At 41.7% G+C, this 19,664-nt stretch overlaps 2 protein-coding genes across 4 annotated transcripts in view; both read left to right on the forward strand.

Annotated features, from left to right (window-relative positions):
• The window catches only part of Ap1g1 (adaptor related protein complex 1 subunit gamma 1), an 87,059-nt gene extending 81,847 nt beyond the window's left edge, over positions 1 to 5,212 (forward strand). For both annotated transcript variants that reach the window (XM_057753269.1, XM_057753268.1), the window contains one exon: positions 943 to 5,212. In XM_057753269.1, the coding sequence (XP_057609252.1) occupies positions 943 to 1,044 (102 nt within the window). In that variant the 3' untranslated portion in view covers positions 1,045 to 5,212. The remainder of the gene's footprint in view (positions 1 to 942) is intronic.
• A 4,058-nt stretch (positions 5,213 to 9,270) lies between these two features.
• Positions 9,271 to 19,664, forward strand: part of Phlpp2 (PH domain and leucine rich repeat protein phosphatase 2) — a 78,193-nt gene continuing 67,799 nt past the window's right edge. The window contains exons 1-2 of one of the 2 annotated variants that reach the window (XM_057753735.1): positions 9,271 to 9,407; positions 16,785 to 17,071. In XM_057753735.1, coding sequence (XP_057609718.1) covers positions 9,309 to 9,407; positions 16,785 to 17,071 — 386 coding nt within the window. In that variant the 5' untranslated portion in view covers positions 9,271 to 9,308. Of the gene's footprint in view, positions 9,408 to 10,068; positions 10,171 to 16,784; positions 17,072 to 19,664 lie in introns of those variants that run through there. The other variant, XM_057753736.1, reaches the window with a different exon arrangement.

Raw genomic sequence — 19,664 nt, forward strand, 5'->3', positions numbered from 1 at the left:
TTTAAATCTGAGGTGAAATTATTTGCTGAGTCAGAAGTTCATGTTAACTGCTGTAATTACTAAGTATGGCTGTCAAAACTGGAAGCATTTTGAGTGAAGCACTTAAATGAAAAATAGCGTTAGGAACAAACTTAGCAATAGTTTCACTGTATCTTCTCAAAGAAATACACTGGTTTTATTTAAACTGATTTTATTTAATAATTAACTATCTGATTTTCAAACTGTTTTGAAATGGTCTTAATTTTTTTCCTCTCAAGTTTTCTGATTGTTTCCTTCCCCTGTATTACTTTGCCTTTTCTCTGTTATTTTATGTTTTGATCATGCCATTAGTACAAACACACATGATTTTCATCATCTGATAAATGGAACAAACTTTTTTTTAATGTATTCATATTTGATATTTGCCACATAAAGTAAAATACACTAAAACTACTACTGTTACTTAGGCACCCAGTTTTTTTCTTTTATTTAGAAATAGAAACATTGATGTTGATGTTTACCATGGGCTTTGTAAACCAAGCAGCAGTTACTCAAATGTAGAACATGCAGTGGCGTGTTCCATTATTTTTCTAGAGACTTGGACAAAGAGTTAAATCTTTTGTGCCCCCCTACTTTGTTCCCAATGCTGGGGTCGTACCTGGTATTCTTTATATGCATGTTCTCCATGGCTTTGATGTTGACTCTTGGGTTCCAGTCTAGAGTGACAAGTATTTTGGTGTTGGCTGTTTGTCTGTGTACCATTTCAGACAGCTTTACTTTGATGTACTTTGTTTGCCTTTAGGATTAAGTGTATCTGTGCAGCCAGGCATGGTGATACCTGAGAGGTTGAAATTAGAGGGATTCGAGGCTACCCTGTTTCCAAGAAACAATCTATTTATAGACTGGAGATATAGGGTGATTTTATTTCGGTGAATTAATGTATGGTTCTCTTTCCTTTTATAGCAACAGCTGCGAATGCGGATCAAGCTCACATATAATCACAAGGGCTCAGCAATGCAAGATCTAGCAGAAGTGAACAATTTCCCCCCTCAGTCCTGGCAATGAGGGTCCAGCACCATTCTCATTCTTATCCCACTCAATCAAAGGAATTCTGGGAAGGAGGTTGTGATTGCTGGCAAGTCTCCCCAACTGTACCATGGGCATGAGGAGCTGAGAGAACTGTCGAGGAGGGTTTTCCTCAAGTTACTGCTGACCTTGAAGCATCGGTAAAGACTAATGTCCTCTCCTCCACTGTTGAGGCTGGCTGCTTCTGGAGGCTACTTTGCACTCTTCTTCCTCTTCTCCCTTTTCCACACTTCACCCCTGCCATATTTGCAGCCAGAATCAACATTCTCTGGGCCACTGAGGCAATCAGCAGCTGGTCTGGAGGAGAGGACTGGAGTTGATGGCAAGAAAACACTCACTCTGTCTCTGCAGCAGGGTGGCCCTTTCTTTCTACTGTTGTATCTCTGTGGACTGGGCAAGGTGGGGTGTTTGTTCCTCACTAGCTGGCTACCATCATAAGGCGCTTTTACATCTGGCATTTGGAATGGAATTTGTAACAGTGGACATAAGGGAGCCCTGCTCTTTTTTGCTGGTTCTCCCAATGTTTGAAAGAGGCATTAGGCTCCTGGTAGCCTTTTCTGTGCATTGCTGTATACACACAGACACACATGTATGTATGTATGTTTGTTATATATATAAAAAAAACTGGTTAGACCTTGAGAGGTTGTTTGTAAACACTGGACAGATGCAGTTCAAAGAGCTTTTGTTGAGATTTGGCATGAAGGATATGGTGCTCTATTTGTAATAGAAACTTCCAAGGCTCTTCCAGCTCCCCATTCTCTCCATTCTTTAGCTGTAGTCATGAGTTCTCTTTCCATGATTTTCAAAATCAATTTCCCTTAAAGTGCAAAGTGGACACTTTCTAAAAGATACATGAATAGTTATTAATGAACAATGTTTCTCCTAAGCCTGTCACTTGCCTGTTTAAGCTGTGGTAAATGGGTCAAAAGAGGAGTTCAGTCTTAAGGAGCAGACTCTGTCACAAAACACCATGGCCCATAGGAAGAGTGTACCAGATTTAGTCTGGAGTACACTGGAGTCAGCTTATCCACTGCTCCAAACCTCCCCTTTAATTTCCTGAGCCTGGCTTGGACCTTGGCATTCCGTTTGAATTCCTTCTTCTAACTGGAACATTTGTGTTGTATCTGTAACACTGGCACTGAAATAAAGACCACACGGTTAAAGAAATCTTTCCTATATTGTACTTTATGGTGTTGAAATGAAGCCTTGTAGCTTCCTTGCCCCCTATGTGAGAGCAAGTCTTACGGTCACCATAGCGTAGGAATGTCCTTTCCTGAGTCTGAGAAGTTGGTCTTTTGAAAGAAACCAATCTCATGAACATCTGTATTAAAGATTTGAGCTTTTTAAACAGTAAGAGTGCCGAGTGCTTTTTAGAAAAGAGCCTGTTGTCACCAAGCCTTTATGTTGATTAGCTGGGTGACTGTCCTGTAGTACATGATGAATGTACTATATACATTCTGGTATTCAGGCACCATGTCTAATATACTGCAGGAAAAAGGAAAGGTGGGGCCCGCCTTGCTTGTAAAGCATTGCGGTTGTTAGCATATTGTACAGTAGAATGACACTTTGACTTCAGTTTTAAACCTTGATACAAATCTCCTTTTCTCCCTGTTCCATTTCACCACGCCTTTCCTTAAAATCTTCAGTGTCTTGTCAAACCTAGCTCTGTATCAGATGCTAGACTATTCCTAACATTGACAAACTGGAGATAAACAAAAGGCTCCAAAAAAGGGAAAGTTTCTGGTCTTTATAATAGTCTTTTAAGAGCAGGATTTGCTGAAACTTACCGACGGTAAATGGACAACTAACTGAGTTACAAACAGGATCTCTCCTGTGTTCAGGAAAGCGAGTGTGAGCGCGTGTATACTTTAGACAGCTGCTCTGCCTGTGCAGTACAAGGCTTCAAGGCTTCCTGTGGACAGATTTCATTGGATGGAGATTTAATGCTGTGAAACATGATAGGATTAATGTTATATTGGTGGATTTCTTGAATAGAATTGTCTTAACATTCCTCTTTGTGTGGAGGCTTTTATTTTCTCCTTGACATTCGTAGCTAACCAGCTCAGGTTTTTGGTTGCTCTTTGTTATTGTTGTTGAAATGAGTTAAATCTGAAGAAATCTGCTTAAGACCAAGCTGAAAGACAGTGCTAGCCAATGGAGCTGGAAAGATCTCTGTATCTGCCTGGGTGACCAGAGTTTTGAGGTAGAGTATGCGATCATCCATGGCTTTATTGAGAAGGAATAAAAATATCATGGCCTTAACACAAAGGGTGCTGTGTAGATTTGAATTTATTTCCGGACGACCTGAGCACCATCCCGACGGACTAGCAGCCAGATAACTGCCTAGGATACTGATGGTTGTGAAGACTGTTCCAAATGATTGGATCTTGAAAGCTTCGGCGTGCCTTCTTAGTTTCTAGGGTCAGCAGTAGTTAACTTCTCACTTGGCCTTGAAGCTTAAAGGAGAAATCTCTTCATTTCTGTTAATTTTTGCACATTTCAGTCATTCCTTTCCCACATGTAGCCCTCCAGGAGGAAACAGATTTGGATGGATTTGACAACCCCAGAGCCATTGTGAAGCAAGTGATTTCAGTGGCTTTTGATTAAGCCCAGGGTGATAAGCCGTGAGCCCCACTTACTGACAATTTCACATGCACTTGTACCTCATTATTGCCTTCTTTGAGGAGTAGTTTTTATGCCATCCTTCTTTCCCACCCCAGAGTTATCCTAAGGGAAATTCCTCTAAGTAATCTCAGAAAATTGTAGGAAGGGTGCTCTTCCGAGACGCTTCTCCCACACTGCTTTGGTGCTGTTACCCGGAGATGGTTTAGGGAGGCATGGAGGTTTTCTGCTGTGTATAATAATCATCTGTTAACTTCAAGATCTTTTTTTCATTTAAAGCAACATTCCTCAGTGTAACATTGCAGATACCCTTTCCTAGGTAAAGGTTTGGTTTTTAACCTTTGTTTGTCTCCCTCATATATGAAAATAGACTTTTACAATTGTCCAGCACTAATAGTTTGGAATTTTCCATCTCCTATATAACATGCTTTCCATTTCTGTGTTCTTTAGAAAAAGTTGGAAGTTAGGGAATACTGCTTTTGTGGTTCTATTTTATTATCTTCTACATCAGAGTATATTTGGCCATGAGAACTAGGGGAAGAAGGAGTTTGAATGTGTATTTTTTTTTCCTAGTGAATATATTTTAACTATAGTGTCCTAAACTGTGAGAGGGAACAACCACACCCCGCCCTTCCCCCCCCCCCCCCCCCAAAAAAAAAGAAAGAAAAAAAGCATATTCACAGTTTGTGGTTGGGAGAGCTGTGTATGCTGGTCTATTTGTTAGTCTGGGTGTGGGGGAAGATCACTGAAGAGAGAACTGCACAGGAAGTTCTGAAATTTAAAATACTTCTGGCCAACTTTGGCTCAGGAGGGTGGGGCTGTTTGTGGAACTGAACGTGAATACCTTTTTCAAGCAATAGCAGTAAGTGGGTCCCATGGACAAGGTTCCGTTCCAGAACCTGGAACACTTAAACAGAAGAAAATGCTGAAGCAGCTTGAACGGTTGCTTCTTGATTCTGGCTTCAAGATGGAGCATTGGAGACTTCCCCCTAAGAACCTGCATTTGTGCTTTGTGTGTTTTGTTTTTATTTTTATTTGAGGACCTCATGGGAAAGGGCTTCTGAACTCTTTCCTCTGTGAACTCCCACTGTGTTCTGTAAAGTCCTTTTTCTTTCACGATGTTGTAAGTTACATTTTTCATTAAGCCCCATCACATCTTCTTTACTGTAAAATTATTAAAAGGCTGTTTCCAAGTGGGACAGCTAATGAAGTTCTAATTATTGCAGACATATTTTTGAGATGTAAAAAAAAATGAAATGAAATGATAAGTCTTAGAGGTGAGTGAGGAATAAAATGGATGTAAACATTACATGGGATGCATTTGAATTCTGCTGTGTGTATTGTCTTTTGGTTGAAACAAATTATGAACAGTGACTAATAATAAAAAGTCAATACTCGATGATTTAAAATTTGCTGCCTTGCTTCTTACATGTGAATCAGAAGCCTTGGATGAATTCTTACTCCAAAGCTTTGAGCTAGACTGGACTTTGTATGTTCCTCATTGCAGAAATCTCACCAAGAGAAGAAACAACATTTAAAAAGTCTTGTAGATGTCATAGGTAGTGAAAAATCTAAGAACAAGTGGACATTTAACTGTAACGCAATTACTATCTATTGTGTGTTTTTTCTCCACATAGGTGAATACTCAAGGCTATGAAGCTAGTAAGATGTACTATGTATTGAGGACACTCATGTTTAATTATACGTTAGGTTTTGTGTTTCGTTTGTTAACTTGGATGATTTTTGGTGACTTGATAGGGAACGGCCTGACCAGCCCAGATGAATTACATTTCATGGCTTATTTTTTTTTTTATTTATTTATTATGTATACAATATTCTGTCTGTGTGTATGCCTGCAGGCCAGAAGAGGGCACCAGACCCCATTACAGATGGTTGTGAGCCACCATGTGGTTGCTGGGAATTGAACTCAGGTCCTTTGGAAGAGCAGGCAATGCTCTTAACCCTCTTAACCGCTGAGCCATCTCTCCAGCCCCTCATGGCTTATTTTGTACAATTCATGAATCATCCCTCCTCTCCTCGCCTCCCTGGTGTATGTGTGTGTATGCAGGCCAAAGGCAACCTCAGGTGTTGCTCTAAAGGTATTGTTCCTCAGGAGCCATTCACCTTGTGATTGGAGACAGGGTCACTCACTGGGATCTGGGGTTCAGCCATTAGACAAGGTTGGTTGGCTAGCAAGGTCACCTGTCTGCACATTGCCAGTTGCTAGGATTATATGAGTGCCAACTGATGGGATCCAGGTCCTCATGCTTGCACGGCAAGTTTTCTTCCGAACTTCATAGACTTTTTTTTTTTTTTGCTGAGGGTTGAAAGCTTTCTGTCAACTCTTATGATCCCTAACATTCCCTTAAATGAGAAAGGAGAAGATACAGTTTCTAGATTGAAGAGGGGAAGGGTGTAGAACTTGGCAAATTATCTACTTTTTGCAGCAGTGCCCTTTGGCACCATTTGATAACGTTTCTATAAACTTGTCTTTTACATGGCTTGCTTAAAATTTCTCTTAAGTAAATTTAGCTGACATACATCTAGGTATAATTAGGTGAAAATAGAAAAGCTACAATTTAGCCAGTAAATAGAAATTAGACATTCACTTAACAGTGCAGTGAATTGTGCCCAGGCTTGAACTTCAATCCAGAAGTACAAAATTAATTTTAATAACTTTAACAACTTTCCTGTGATCTCCCCAGTTCAGCTGTCTCCATATGTAAAAAATAAAAGTGTTCATTGAGCTGGAGGTGCAGCTCAGTGCTAGAGTGCTTGCCTCGTTTATATGAAGCTCTAGGCTCACTATAAAAGAAGAAAGAGAAATGTTCAAAGAAAAAAATCCTTCAAACTTTGAACTCAGCTAAACAACGTTTGGAACCAGAATACAGAACACCTAAATCTGCTTAGCCTATGGTAGCATGTCCCTGGATTTGGGCCTAAAGATGACTTTGTGGTTAGTGAAGAATGGGAACTGGATATCAGTGAGTAGACAAGAAACTCCTGGCTCCTCTACCAAAGTCTTCAGCTTTCTTTCTCCACAGTGTAACTGAGAGGTAGAGCCTCAGGAGGAAGGAAATGGGGAGGAGGGATCCTAATGATTCTTTGCCTTGGCGTGATTTGTAGTGGGAGCCTGCAGTGAGGGCAGATGGTTTTTTTTATATACATATGCACACACACTCACACACACACATACATAAATCTTAGAGGAATTTATTTTTAGGGTTAGTCTCAGCTGTTCACCATTTCCAGAAAGTGTGGTTACATAACTCTTGGCATGCATAGTACACATTGCCTTGAACTGGGGGTGAGCACTAAATGTGACCTTTGTAACAGTATGCTATATTAACATCAGTACATAATTTGAAAAGGAAACATCAGCAGACTATTGATGATGAGCTGGATCTGAAGTAATGGGGATCCTTTAAAGGTAGCTATATATAAAAACATCCCTTATGGCCACATATAAAAACTTATACCTTAAGGACCATACTTGGGGTATTTCTTTTTTGGGGGGGGGTATTTCTTTTTCAATACGTATTGCCAGTTTGAAGTAGTAAATACTTTTAGCTTTTAGCAAAATTAATGGATTTATTTTGAATTGATAGTGTCGACTGCTATTCGGATAACTAAAAAGATAACCATTTACAAAACATTGCTATTCCCTAGTATGAACTCACTGCTGGACTTGGGACAGGACCAAATGTGATAAGTCACATGAGATGTGGAACCTCAAGAAACAGGCTTTTGGAAGCCTCCCCAGCTACTTGTTTCCATGCCCGTGGCTGTCTGCTTCTTTTCAGATTAGTGCCTTTGTTGAGTGTTTTTGTTGAGAAATCACTCAGGAAACTATGAAACAGAAATCCAACTAAATCAGGTAGATTTCTTGAAATACTTTCAAAGTGGAAGGAAACCCCTGGGAAATGGTTATCTTTCACCTTCTATTAGACTTGGCATAGAGAAACCATGTTTACTATATTGAAAGAAAACCAAGAAATGAAGATTGGAACTGTGATATGATAGATACAAAGTAACTCATATGAAGACAAAAATACCTTCTTTTATAGAAAAAATAAATAGTATGAGGCAGAACTTTGGATGCAAAATTTTATCTTGACATGTAAATTAACTTCAAATTAAAAAAATCTCAAGACAGGTTCTATTAGATCTCAAATGCTCTTGCTTTAAGCCCATAATTAAAGTACTCCAGACAAATAGTTGGATAGCCAAACTGAAGCACTGGATAAGAGATACCACCATTGTCAATTATTTAAGAAGTTGTTTTGCTTTTTAAATTCCTTACAAGTTGACTGGAGATCCAACACATGCATAAAAGAGGAAGGCCTAAAAATGAAGAGGTCTAGAAGGCTCCTTGCAAAATTTAGGAGCAGTTAATGCTAGTAACTTTGGGAAATCTAGAATTTCAGAATTCTAATGGCTACTATGAATCTCTGAGTTAGGCTCTCTGTGTGTTTTGTTCACTACACCTTGATAACTGCCAGGCAGATGTTAACTTTAGTTCTCCCTTTAAGAATCAGTGGAAGGGACTGGGTCAGTGGTTAAGAGCACTGGCTGCTCTTCCAGAGGCCAGGTTTAACTTCCATCACCCACATGGCAATTTACAACCAGCTGTAATCCAGGTCCTGAAGATCTAACATCCTCTTCTGGCCTCTACCACAAGGCATGCAAGTGTTGCATAAGCTTAACACCCATAACGTAAAGGAAGCTGGGCATGGTGGCACATATTTGCAATCATAGCACTTGGGATATCAGGCAGGAGAATCAGAAGTTCAAGGCCAGCTATGGCTACCTGGTGAGTTTGGGGTCAGCTTGGGCTACATATGGCTCTGACTTTAAAAAATAATCTGAAAGATCAAGTAATTTATACAAGTATAGATCTAATAGTGAGTACAAATAAGATTTGGAATTAGGCAGATTCATAATTTGGTGCACTAACCACAAAAATACTACCACTTCAGGAACTAAAAGTCAACGTTTAAAATAACTTTGCTGAGTTAAGCCTTGCAAAATAATATAAGGCTTACACAGCGTATTACTGTTTGAGGCCGAGAAAAGAATTCTGATACTTTGACTACAAGGAACTTTGAAATGTGGCTGGAAAGCGAAGTGATGTCTGCGTACTTGAGGTTTGCTGAAGAGTGTTGCAAGCTATCTCCTAAGAGAGGAGAGTATATGCAACAGTTCTTTCACTACCAGTGCGTGCGAGGTGACAGACACATTTAAACGCAGGAAACGTCTTGGATAGAGAATTTCAGCGTCGTCGTCGGTGGAGGGCAGCATCTTGGCTATCTTCACAGGTGTAGGACTCACCTGCTTCTTCCTCTGGCTTCTTCTCCCTGTGCCTAAGTCCACTAAACCCAGGGTGGAGCGCTGCGGAGGATCACCCCGCAGTGGCGCTAGGCAACTACATTTCTGCTCCAGCTTCTCCAGGCCGGCAGCTACGCAAGTCCAGCGGGGCCAGGGGCGGGGCCGCCAAGGGCGGGGTGTAGGGGTTAGGGGCGGGGCCTAGGCGGAGGGGTGAGGCCTCCCGCAGCTCGCGCGCGCCTCCGAGGCTCGCGCGCTGTAGCGCCGGCCGGGCGTCTCTGAAGCCTTGGCCGCCCATGGGGGAGGTGGAGCCCGGGCCCGCGAGCCCGCTGGAGCCCCCGGAGCCACCTGAAGCGGCGGCGTCTCGCCGGCCCGGAGGGATCCGGGTCCTGAAGGTGAGGCGGCAGGGAGCGGGAGGGCCGTGTCCACCTTCGCCAAGCTGCCTGCTGCCCGAGGCGGCGGGCGTCCCCCGCCCTGCGTCCCTCCTGCACCGGGCCGGGGCGCCGTGGGCCTGCTGTGGCCTCTGTGCCGCGCCCCCGCCCGGGCCTCGGCCGCGTGGGTCCCCGGCGCTGCCCATCCCTAGCCGCCGCCCGGCAGGCCCACGACTTCGGGCCGCCGCCGCCCCCCCGCCCCCGCATCCCTGGGGCGGCCGTCGCCTCGCCGGGCCTAGTCCGGGGCCCTGGGGCCGATTCCGGGGGGCGCGAAGGGCGGGCCGCTCTGGCAGGAGCCAAGCGGCGAGTCCGCAGGGCGAGGCGGACACCTGAAGACATCACCACAGCCAGAGAGGATGGCGGCGGCGATTGGCCAGGCACCGCTGTGTACGCTGGCTGCGCCGGCTGGAGCGGCCACACTGCCCTCCGGACTGGCTCCCCGAGTTCCGAACCGGCGCCCGGCTCCAAGGCGCTACATCCCGCGCTCCCGCCTCGGGGACAGTTCCGGAGGATCTGCTGCCTGGGGACTCGCTGGGCGTGTTGCGGGGGTGGTGGTGGGGAGGAGGAGCAGAGCCCGAAGGGGCACTCCTGCTTGGCTGACAATCCGGGGAGAAGGCAGTGGGGGTGCCGTTATGCAACAGGCAGCTAAGCGGGGCTTTTTGGTAGAATCAGGAGAGTAGGAGGATAGGAAAACAGATGCAAGCGAAGGGGGAGTGGAGCCTTGAAGGTGAGTGATGACAAGAAGTTTCTGTGCGGGAAGAATGCAGAAGGTGAGGTGAGGTCAGCAGAGATGGTTAAAGGGTGGCTAACTGGGTGGAGTTCTCCACTAACCTCTGAAATAGTGCGGAGAAAATTTTCTGTAGGTTCAGTGTATAAGGCAAGTGGAATGGAATTCCTCTACTGTTCTAGAAGAGGAATCGGCAGGATTTAAAACTTGCCAAAGAATGAGAGAAGAAAATTGAGATTTAATGTGTTTCAAAAACAGTTTGCCAAACATCGAAAATACATATTGTTAAAAGCAAACATTAAGTAATTAATTGAGATTGTTGTTGAATGATATTTCCTCTTACTAAGATTATTAGTAGAGTAGCACAAACATGGGAAGGTCAGAAAAGTAGACTTGACACACTTAATGAATTAATGAAACCAATACTCGGTAAAATGTAAATCGTATTTTCTTTTGCCTCCCAGTCTTAAGGCATAGATTTAGAGAATTTCTAGTAGTTTATCTTAGACTACTTTTTAACTGTTACCCACACTGGAATTTACTCAAGCACAAAGCGGTGTAATTACTGAAAGTCTTTTACAATGATAGCAAATAGCAAACTATAAATTGTGAGTAAATTCAATAAAAACGAAAGTTCTGCAGGCCTCACAGGAGAGAGTTTTGAGAGGCATGTAATGTCTCTTGGTATGTAAAAGATGTGCAATTTTTAAAAAAAAACCTTGTAACCTTTTTTGGTCGTGTTGAAGTGGTAAATTGTGTGAAAGAGAAATGAAAACGTTTATTGAGGACTGTCTTTCCCTGGTGCCCAAAGTTCCCATTTTGGGGTTATCAGAAAGATTCCAGTGATTGGTTAGTCTTGACTCTTGATCTCAGTCTCTGGAAATGAGAGCCTATCTGGAGGCCTGTCTAGCCCTTGCTTTCCTGCAAGTGGTAACACTCTGCTCCTTGTAAGACCGTGGAAGATAGGCCTTGTGTTCCTCAGAAATTCTCTTAAGTTGATGAGGTGTTCACTTGCCCCAGTGCAGCCTGTAGAGCTTACATAGGTAAGCCGAAAACTTTCTGAACCTTGAAGAATGTCATAATTGCCCACATGTTTTTCTCTGAAGATGTTTCTAAAGACGTCTCTAGCCTAGGGGGATAGCTCTGGGTTAAGAGGAGGCTGGTGGTAGGGGGTGTGCTTTGAATGTACAAGGCTCTGCATTTATTCCTTGGTCCCAGCTTCAGAATACTAACACTGTTAGGACCATCTGGCTGTACAGGGCCCTGGGACGTTTTATACAAAATATACTTTTTTTTTTTTTTAAAGATTTATTTATTATGTACACAATGTTCAGCCTCCATGTATGCCAGGAGAGGGCACCAGATTTCATTACAGATGGTTGTGAGCCACCATGTGGTTGCTGGAAATTGAACTCAGGACCTCCGGAAGGGCAGTCAGTGCTCTTAACCTCTGAGCCATCTCTCCAGCTCCTCAAAATATACCTTTAAACCAGTGTCAGGGACCGAAGGCCCCAACATAGAAAACTCTGGGCTTGGACCTGTAGTTTCATCTATTCAGAAGGCTGATGTGAGAAGATCATTTAGGCCTAGGGGTTCAAGGCCAGCCTGAGCAACATAGTAAGAGTGTATCTCAAAGTTCTAAAATTTATCAAATTACTGAACAAGGCTCAAAAGATTTTCAGATGTATGATTTTGAGATTATGGTCTTGTTAAGTTGGAGATGACAGCCAATCTAGTTTGTGAATATTATGATTTGATTTTTTTTGTTTTATTTATTTATTTAAAATTTTTGAGGCAGTGTTTCTCTATATAACAGTCTTAACTATCCTTGGAACTCACTTTGTAGACCAGGCTGACTTCAAACTCATTGAGATCCACCTGCCTCTGCCTCCTGAATACTGGGATTAAAGGCTGTGCCACTACCGCTCTTCCAATGATTTGTTTTTTCTTTAAGAATAGTCTTATATTTTTATCAGAATATATATATATATATATATATATATTCAGTTGTGTGCATGTGCATGCTTGTGTGCATTTGTGTGGACACCAGAGGTAGGTGTCAGGTGTCTTTCTCTGTTGTTCTTCACCTTATTTTTTGAGACAGGGTTTCTTACTGAATAAATTCTACTAGAATGGCTAACCAATAAACCTCTGGGTCTCCATCTTCCAGTGCTGGAGGTTCCTGTGTTTGTTGTTACTTATGTGCAGGGAATTGAACTCAGATCCCCATGCTTGCATGCCAAGCACTTTACCAAATTAACTATTTGTTCATCCCTAATTTTTTGTTTTTGTTTGTTAGGTATTATTTTCTTGAGACAGGATCCTACTATGTGGCCCTGAATGATTTGGAACTTGCTATGTATTCCAGATTGACCTAGAACTTTCAGCAATCCTCCTGCCTTTGCTTCCTGAGTGCTATGTATGGTTCCAAACAACTAATACCAAAAAAATTTTAACCGGTTGAAATGCTCCTCCTCTCCCTAGGACACACTCTTCCTGGTCCCTTAGAAATACTCCACAGTGTGATTGGGTTTTAAAGCCCTTATTTTAAAAGTTGAGTGCAGAGACATCTCATACCTTAAGGTATTCTCCATTCTGATGGAACTGACTAAGGATGATGACTGTCCAGGCCTGTTGTGACTATATGAGACTTCTCTGTATGGTTTACCATCTTTGAGCTGATCATAGCTCTCAAATATTATCTTTATTTTTAGAATTGGAAGTGTTAAATTCAAGTACTGGCTACTGAATTTGTAGCCTACACTGAAATGTTTTAGCTTTACAGATAGACTTTAATATTAAAATAAAATTAAGCCTGGAGGGATGGCTCAGCCGTTAAAGGCTGGGCTCACAACCAAAAAATAAGAGTTTGGTTCCCAGCCGGGCAGTGGTGGCGCACGCCTTTAATCCCAGCACTTGGGAGGCAGAGGCAGGCGGATCTCTGTGAGTTCGAGACCAGCCTGGTCTACAAGAGCAAGTTCCAGGACAGGCTCCAAAACCACAGAGAAACCCTGTCTCGAAAAACAAAATAAATAAATAAATAAATAAATAAAAATAAAAAATAAAAAAGATAAAAAAAAATAGAATTTTTAAGTTTTATTTGATTTTATGTAATACATGCTGGTGTCTATGGAAATCAGAAGAGGGCTTTTGGTCCCCTGGTTTATGAATGGTTATGAATCACGGTGTGGGTTCAGGGAACTGAACCTGGATCCTCAGCTAGAGCAACAGGGGTTTTTAAGTACTGAACTGTCTCTCCAACTCTGACTTTTAAATTGTAGTCTTTGTACACATGTTTGATATGATGTGTGATTATTATTGTGTTCCCTTTTGGATAAATTTGTGGTGACAGCTTTTGTAAAAGTAAAGGAGAAAGTAAAGTGTCCTCAAAGGACAGTTTCAAGCTAGCTGGCTCTTAGGAATTGAAGGCTGCTCAGAGGACAGTGTCACCTGCAACATTAAGAAGTTCTTTCCAGCAGTTCCTCTTGTGTTAGGCAGTAGAGCAAGACATTCCTGAGAAGGACGTACTAGGTAACTTAGCAGTGGCTAATAATGACCCAAAGTCTAGCTTTGTCATTGCTGCTGTATGCCTTTGCTTTGTTTGTTCTCGAGACCTTTTAAATGGCTATTGGTGAGATGCAGATGAACCATATCTACTAGGGTTCTCTAACTCCTCAGCAGTTTTACTTCATTATAGAGTGTAGATTATAGATAGGAGACTGAGCTTGAAATGACCAACAAAAACATGTGTTTTGATAACATAAAGTTCCATAAGAAATGCATAGTCTTAAAGAAACACATGTGCACATTTACAAATGATTGCTAAAATCCGCTGGAAGGTGCTGGGTGTGGTGGCATACATTGTAATCCCTGCACTTGGGAGATGGAGTTGGCAGGAAAAAAAGTCAAGGCTGACCTCATCTACAAAGTGATTTTGAGGCCAAAATGGTATGCATGAGCTCCCATCTCAAACAATCCTTGGAAGAAAATTCATAATACTTCTGGGTCTTTCTGGACCTTTCTAAGACCGTGGAAGTCAGTGAGTCATTTGACCTACCAATTATATTTTTATTGTTACTTTTGCATCAAGGTCTCACTTTTTAGTCTGATTTAGGTTTCAAACAGTCTTCCTGCCTCAGCCTCCTAAGTTTTGGGATTATAGGTACATGCGTCATGCTTGGCTTTAAAAAGCCTATCAGTGGTATGTAGATTGTGTCTGCTTACTTCTCATTCTCTAGTGCGAAGTGCAGGCTCTCTTTGTGTGTTACTGTATCACATAGAACCTGTCAGTGTTCACTAAGGATTAGAAGGTAAGGCTTATTTAAAATTAGCTGGTAGTTAAGCATTCAGTGGCTGTAATTTCTTAGTAGTGAAAACATGATGGTTCTTGTGTGTTTGAGATGAGCCTTGAAAGCCCTTTCTTTATTTTGAGATATTTAAGATGAGATTCAGGATGGAGGAAAGTGTGTTTGGTGGGAAAAGAGGCCTCATTCCCACCTGTGTTGGGGTTTATTAGGTATGATTTTGAGTAGTTCTAAGATCATGAAGAGCTGCAGAAAGATCAGTTTAGGGCAGAAAGTGTCATTCAGTTGTAGAGAGCTTATCTGGTATGTCAAAACTTGTGTTCAGCCGGGTGATGGTGGCGCACGCCTTTAATCCCAGCACTCGGGAGGCAGAGGCAGGCGGATCTCTGTGAGTTCGAGACCAGCCTGGTCTACAGAGCTAGTTCCAGGACAGGCTCCAAAGTCACAGAGAAAAACAGAACAAAAACAAACAAACAAAAAAATTGTGTTCAATCCCTAGAACTGTTGTTCAAGAGTCAATTTGCATGGGTTACCTTAAATTTAAACAGATTGGCGTTCATCTCCTTGCTTTAAATTCATCACATGTAGGGACACCTGTTTATTTACCCTTGTTTTTACTGTTGACTGCTGAAACCCACCTTGGTCTTGAACTTGATCCTTTTGCCTCTGACTCTCCAGCATCTGTGATTACAGGTATGTTCCTCCAGGTATTCTCAAGTATTTACTATCAGTTAAACTAATATTTTCTTCGTATGTATTTCTGTTTTCTAATGAGGATACTAGTGAAAGTATTTTTCTTTCTTTTGACATTGTAGGTAAATGTTATGTGGTTTGTTAAAAAATTGAGGCTTTTTAAGTTTATCTAATTCCTCATCATAGCTGATTGATGAAGCCAAAGTGCAAATTGGGTATCAGTTCCTGTGTTATCTTTTGGGCTTTGCACCTATGTCTGTGACATTCTGCATTAAAAACACTCCAGGGTCTTGGCAGTGAAGAGAGTGAGAAAGCAGAGATGATGACAATCCGTGGTCATCTGTATATAGTAGAAGTATATTCAAGGTGAAGAAATCTGTTGAGAGGAGACTCATTGATGCTAGACAGGGATGAGCACTGTGGAAGGCTCCAAAGAACTGGCATCTGAATAGAGGTTTAGCGAGTAAAAGCATGTGGATAAGGTGGAGAAGATGTTCTCCATATGCCACAGAATGGCGGAATGGTTATGTGCTCAGAGACACAGATGGTTAGAAAGGACTGAAACACAGCAAAGGGCAGTGGGAAGTCCATGGAAATTCATTTTTTGTTAGCTAGAAATGGCCCATTGTGAAAACACAGGCAAATGGTGACTTTTAGAAACTATTTGTTGTTTCATTTTTGTTTGTGTTTTGAAACAGTCTCAATATGTAGTTCCAGGCTGCTTTGGAACTCATTTATGTAGGTTAAGTTTTCTTTACACTCTAGAAACCCTCCATGCTCTTCAGCCTGACTGCTGGATTATACATATGCCCCACCTTGCTTGGCTGGAAATTTTTATATTGGCTCTTAACAGTTGTTTTGCTTTAAGATAGCTTGACTTCACAGTATGTATGTGAATTTCACATACCGTGGTTATAAAATGCCAGCAATAATTGTCTTGAAGCATGCCAGGAATGGGAAGGAGATTTGTGCTACCAGACTGTGCTTAGTGCACTGTGCATTTATTTGGACTGTGAGGTCGAGAAAGTCTGTATTGCCAGATCAAAGTGGGGAGGTTGTTATCAACCCACTTCTTTGTGTGCAAGGCTTAATTTACATGTATCAGATTCAATCTGAAATTAATTAGTAATTATTATTTCTATTTTTTTACAATTTAAAAACAACCACCAGCCGCACACCTTTAATTCCAGCACTCGGGAGGCAGAGGCAGGAGGATCTCTGAATTTGAGGCCAGCCTGGTCTACAGAGTGAGTTCCAGGACAGCCAGGACTGTTCTCAACACAGAGAAAGAAACTCTGTCTCAGAAAAAACAAACAAAAAAACCTTTGGAAATAAATAAAAACATCGCATTCCAAAATCAACCAGACTCAGACACTAAGTGAGAATTGTCATTCAAATCAGAAACTTGAAACTTCACATTAAATATTACATTTCTCAGTACTGTATATGTTTTATGCCCTGCGTCTTGCTTTTAGTTGATTCTGGATGTAGTCAAGTTGACCAACAAGATTAGCTACCACAGAAGGGATGCTAGGGCAGTTGTGAGTATAAGGACTGATCACATGTAGTTCAGACAAATGTTTTTGTTTATAATTTCTTTCTTTTGATGTTTTTTAGAGAAATATGAAACACAATGGGAACAGAAACTGTTTGAATAGAAGAAGTAGGTTTGGTTCTCGAGAAAGAGACTGGCTGAGAGAAGATGTGAAGAGAGGCTGTGTTTATCTTTATGGAGCAGACACGACCACTGCCACTACAACCTCCACCTCTTCTTCTTCCTCCACATCCTCCTCCTCTTCTGACTTACATCTTGTCCTTTGCACAGTAGAGACACCAGCATCAGAAATATGTGCTGGAGAAGGAAGAGAAAGTCTCTATCTACAGCTTCATGGAGACTTGGTCAGGTGAGGTCTGAAGGGTTTTCTTGTTGATGTTTTGTTTTGAGTCAGGAGTGTCCCCTGTGCCTTGTGGTGGTCTCAAACTCACAAGTCTTCTGTCCAGCCTCTTCAGTGCTAGGATTGTAGTCATGCACTATTACTCTGAGCTGAGCTGAGTCTTAACTGTGATCCTTCTGTGATATTAGTAACATGCATTTCTGATTGGAGGTGGGCTTTAGGATTATAATCATACTCTGTAACTTATGGTGATTTTGGAGTCAATGGGCATGAAAAAGATTTGTCTTTGGAATATTTAATGATTTTTAAAAATTACCTTTTTTTTTTTTTTTTTTTTCGAGACAGGGTTTCTCTGTAGTTTTGGAGTCTGTCCTGGAACTAGCTCTTGTAGACCAGGCTGGTCTCGAACTCACAGAGATCCGCCTGCCTCTGCCTCCCAAGTGCTGGGATTAAAGGCGTGCGCCGCCACCACCCGGCAAAAATTACCGTTTTTTATGTAGTATATCCACATGTTTATGTATGTACATGTAGAGGGCCAGAGGTTGATGTCAAGTGTATTCCTCTATTTTTAAAGATTTATTTTTATTTTTAATTGTGTTCAGGTATGTGTGTTTGCATGTATGTATGTGCACATGAGCTGCCTATCCGGGTGCTGGGAACCTAACTCAGGTACTCTGGAAGAGCGGTAAGGGTGCTTAACTGCTAAGCCATCTCTCTAGTCCCTGTTTTTTTTTTTGTTTTTTTGTTTTTTTTTTTGGTTTTTCGAGACAGGGTTTCTCTGTAGTTTTGGAGCCTGTCCTGGAACTCCCTTTGTAGACCAGGCTGGCCTCGAACTCACAGAGATCCGCCTGCCTCTGCCTCCCAAGTGCTGGGATTAAAGGCGTGCGCCACCACCGCCCGGCTAGTCCCTGTTTTTTGAGATAGCTGCTCAACCTGGAACTCACCAACTACAAGACTGGCTGGTCAGTGAGCCCTGGACTGTGTCCACCAGGCACTGTCCCCTAGTGCTAGTGTCACAGGCATGTGCCTGTCATCATACCTGGCCTGTGCGTGGGTGCTGGGGCTCCAAACTCAGGTCTTCATGCTCACATGGCAGATACTTTACTGACTGAGCATCTTCCTAGACTCTCATTTTATGATTCTAGAGTTTAACGCTATAATGAAGGAAAACTTGATAGTTCTTCTATTTGGTCCTACATACAAATTTAAACATTTTAAAAGTTACCTTTGGGGAAGTGTAAATAGAACAAAATTGAAGTGTACAAAAGGGTACAGAGTGAGAAGTCCTTCTCCGTCGGTCATTCCTCAGCCATCCAGGCCTTTTCATTGTTGTTATCAGTTTGTTATACATCCAAGCATACATGCTCTTGCCTCTATATCCACATTTTAAAAACAATGATGCTGTATATGACATCATATCTGAGATATGTGGACTTCATATCTGAGTTATTTCCATTTTCATATAAACATAATTTGTTTAATGACTACATGACTATCCCACTTTATGGGTCACCATAGTTTTAACTAATCTCCCTTAATCTCTCATTATGGATCTTAGCCTGCTACCCGCTTTTAGCACAGCAGACAATGCCACAGCCGAATTCCTATGTGCCTGCTGTCTCACAGAGAAGTGTCTCTCTGGAGGCTAGGCCCATAGACGTGCAGTATCCTTGGTCAACAGATAGGACCATTTATAATTTTGATAAATATTTTCAACTTCTTCATAGAGGTTATATTTCCATGTAAAATATAAAAATATGGGGCTGGAGAGATTGCTCAGCAGTTAAGAGTACTTGACTACTCTTCCAGAGGATCTAGGTTCTTTTCCTAGCACCTACATGGTGGTTCTCAACTGTCTGTGACTCCAGTTTCAGGGAATCCAACACCCTCTTCTGGCCTCCTTGGGAATCAGGCATGTACATGGTGCATAGGCTAACATGTAGACAAAACATGCATACATACAAAATAAATTCTTAATTAAAAAGATCCCTGAAATAGAATATAAAAGTATGCCCATTTCTTTCTCTCCGAAATGTTTTAACATTTATTTATTTATTTATTTATTTATTTATTTATTTATTTATCAATTTATTTATTTATTTTAGTTTCTTGGGACAGGGTTTCTATTTGTAAACACCCTGCTGTCCTGGAACTCACTGTAGACCAGACTGGCCTTGAGCTCATGGAGATCCTCCTGCCTCTGCTCCTGAGAGCTGGAATTAAAGGTGTGTGCCACCACCGCCTAGGTAGCATTAAGTTTTATATGTAAGTGTAGACATAAACTCTTGCATGAGCTGAACCTGCTTATAAAGGATAATAGTTACCAATTTTTGTTTGTTCATTTATTTACTTAAGGTTCTGGGTTTAAACCCAAGGCCTCAAACATTAGACAAGCTCTGTACACTGAGCTTTCCAAAAAAAATTGTTTTTCAAGCCTACTCGAAGCTGAAAGGGAAGTTTTTGTTTGATTTTGAGACATGGTTTCATATAGCTGAAACTGACCTTGAATTTCTGATCTGCCCTCTACTAAATGCTAGGATCAGAGGTGAGCACCACCATTAACAGGCTCACATAGGAATTTTGCTATTCTGTTGTTTTAGTA

The sequence above is a fragment of the Chionomys nivalis genome, chromosome 21, assembly GCF_950005125.1.
Source record: "Chionomys nivalis chromosome 21, mChiNiv1.1, whole genome shotgun sequence".
Lineage (NCBI taxonomy): Eukaryota > Metazoa > Chordata > Mammalia > Rodentia > Cricetidae > Chionomys > Chionomys nivalis.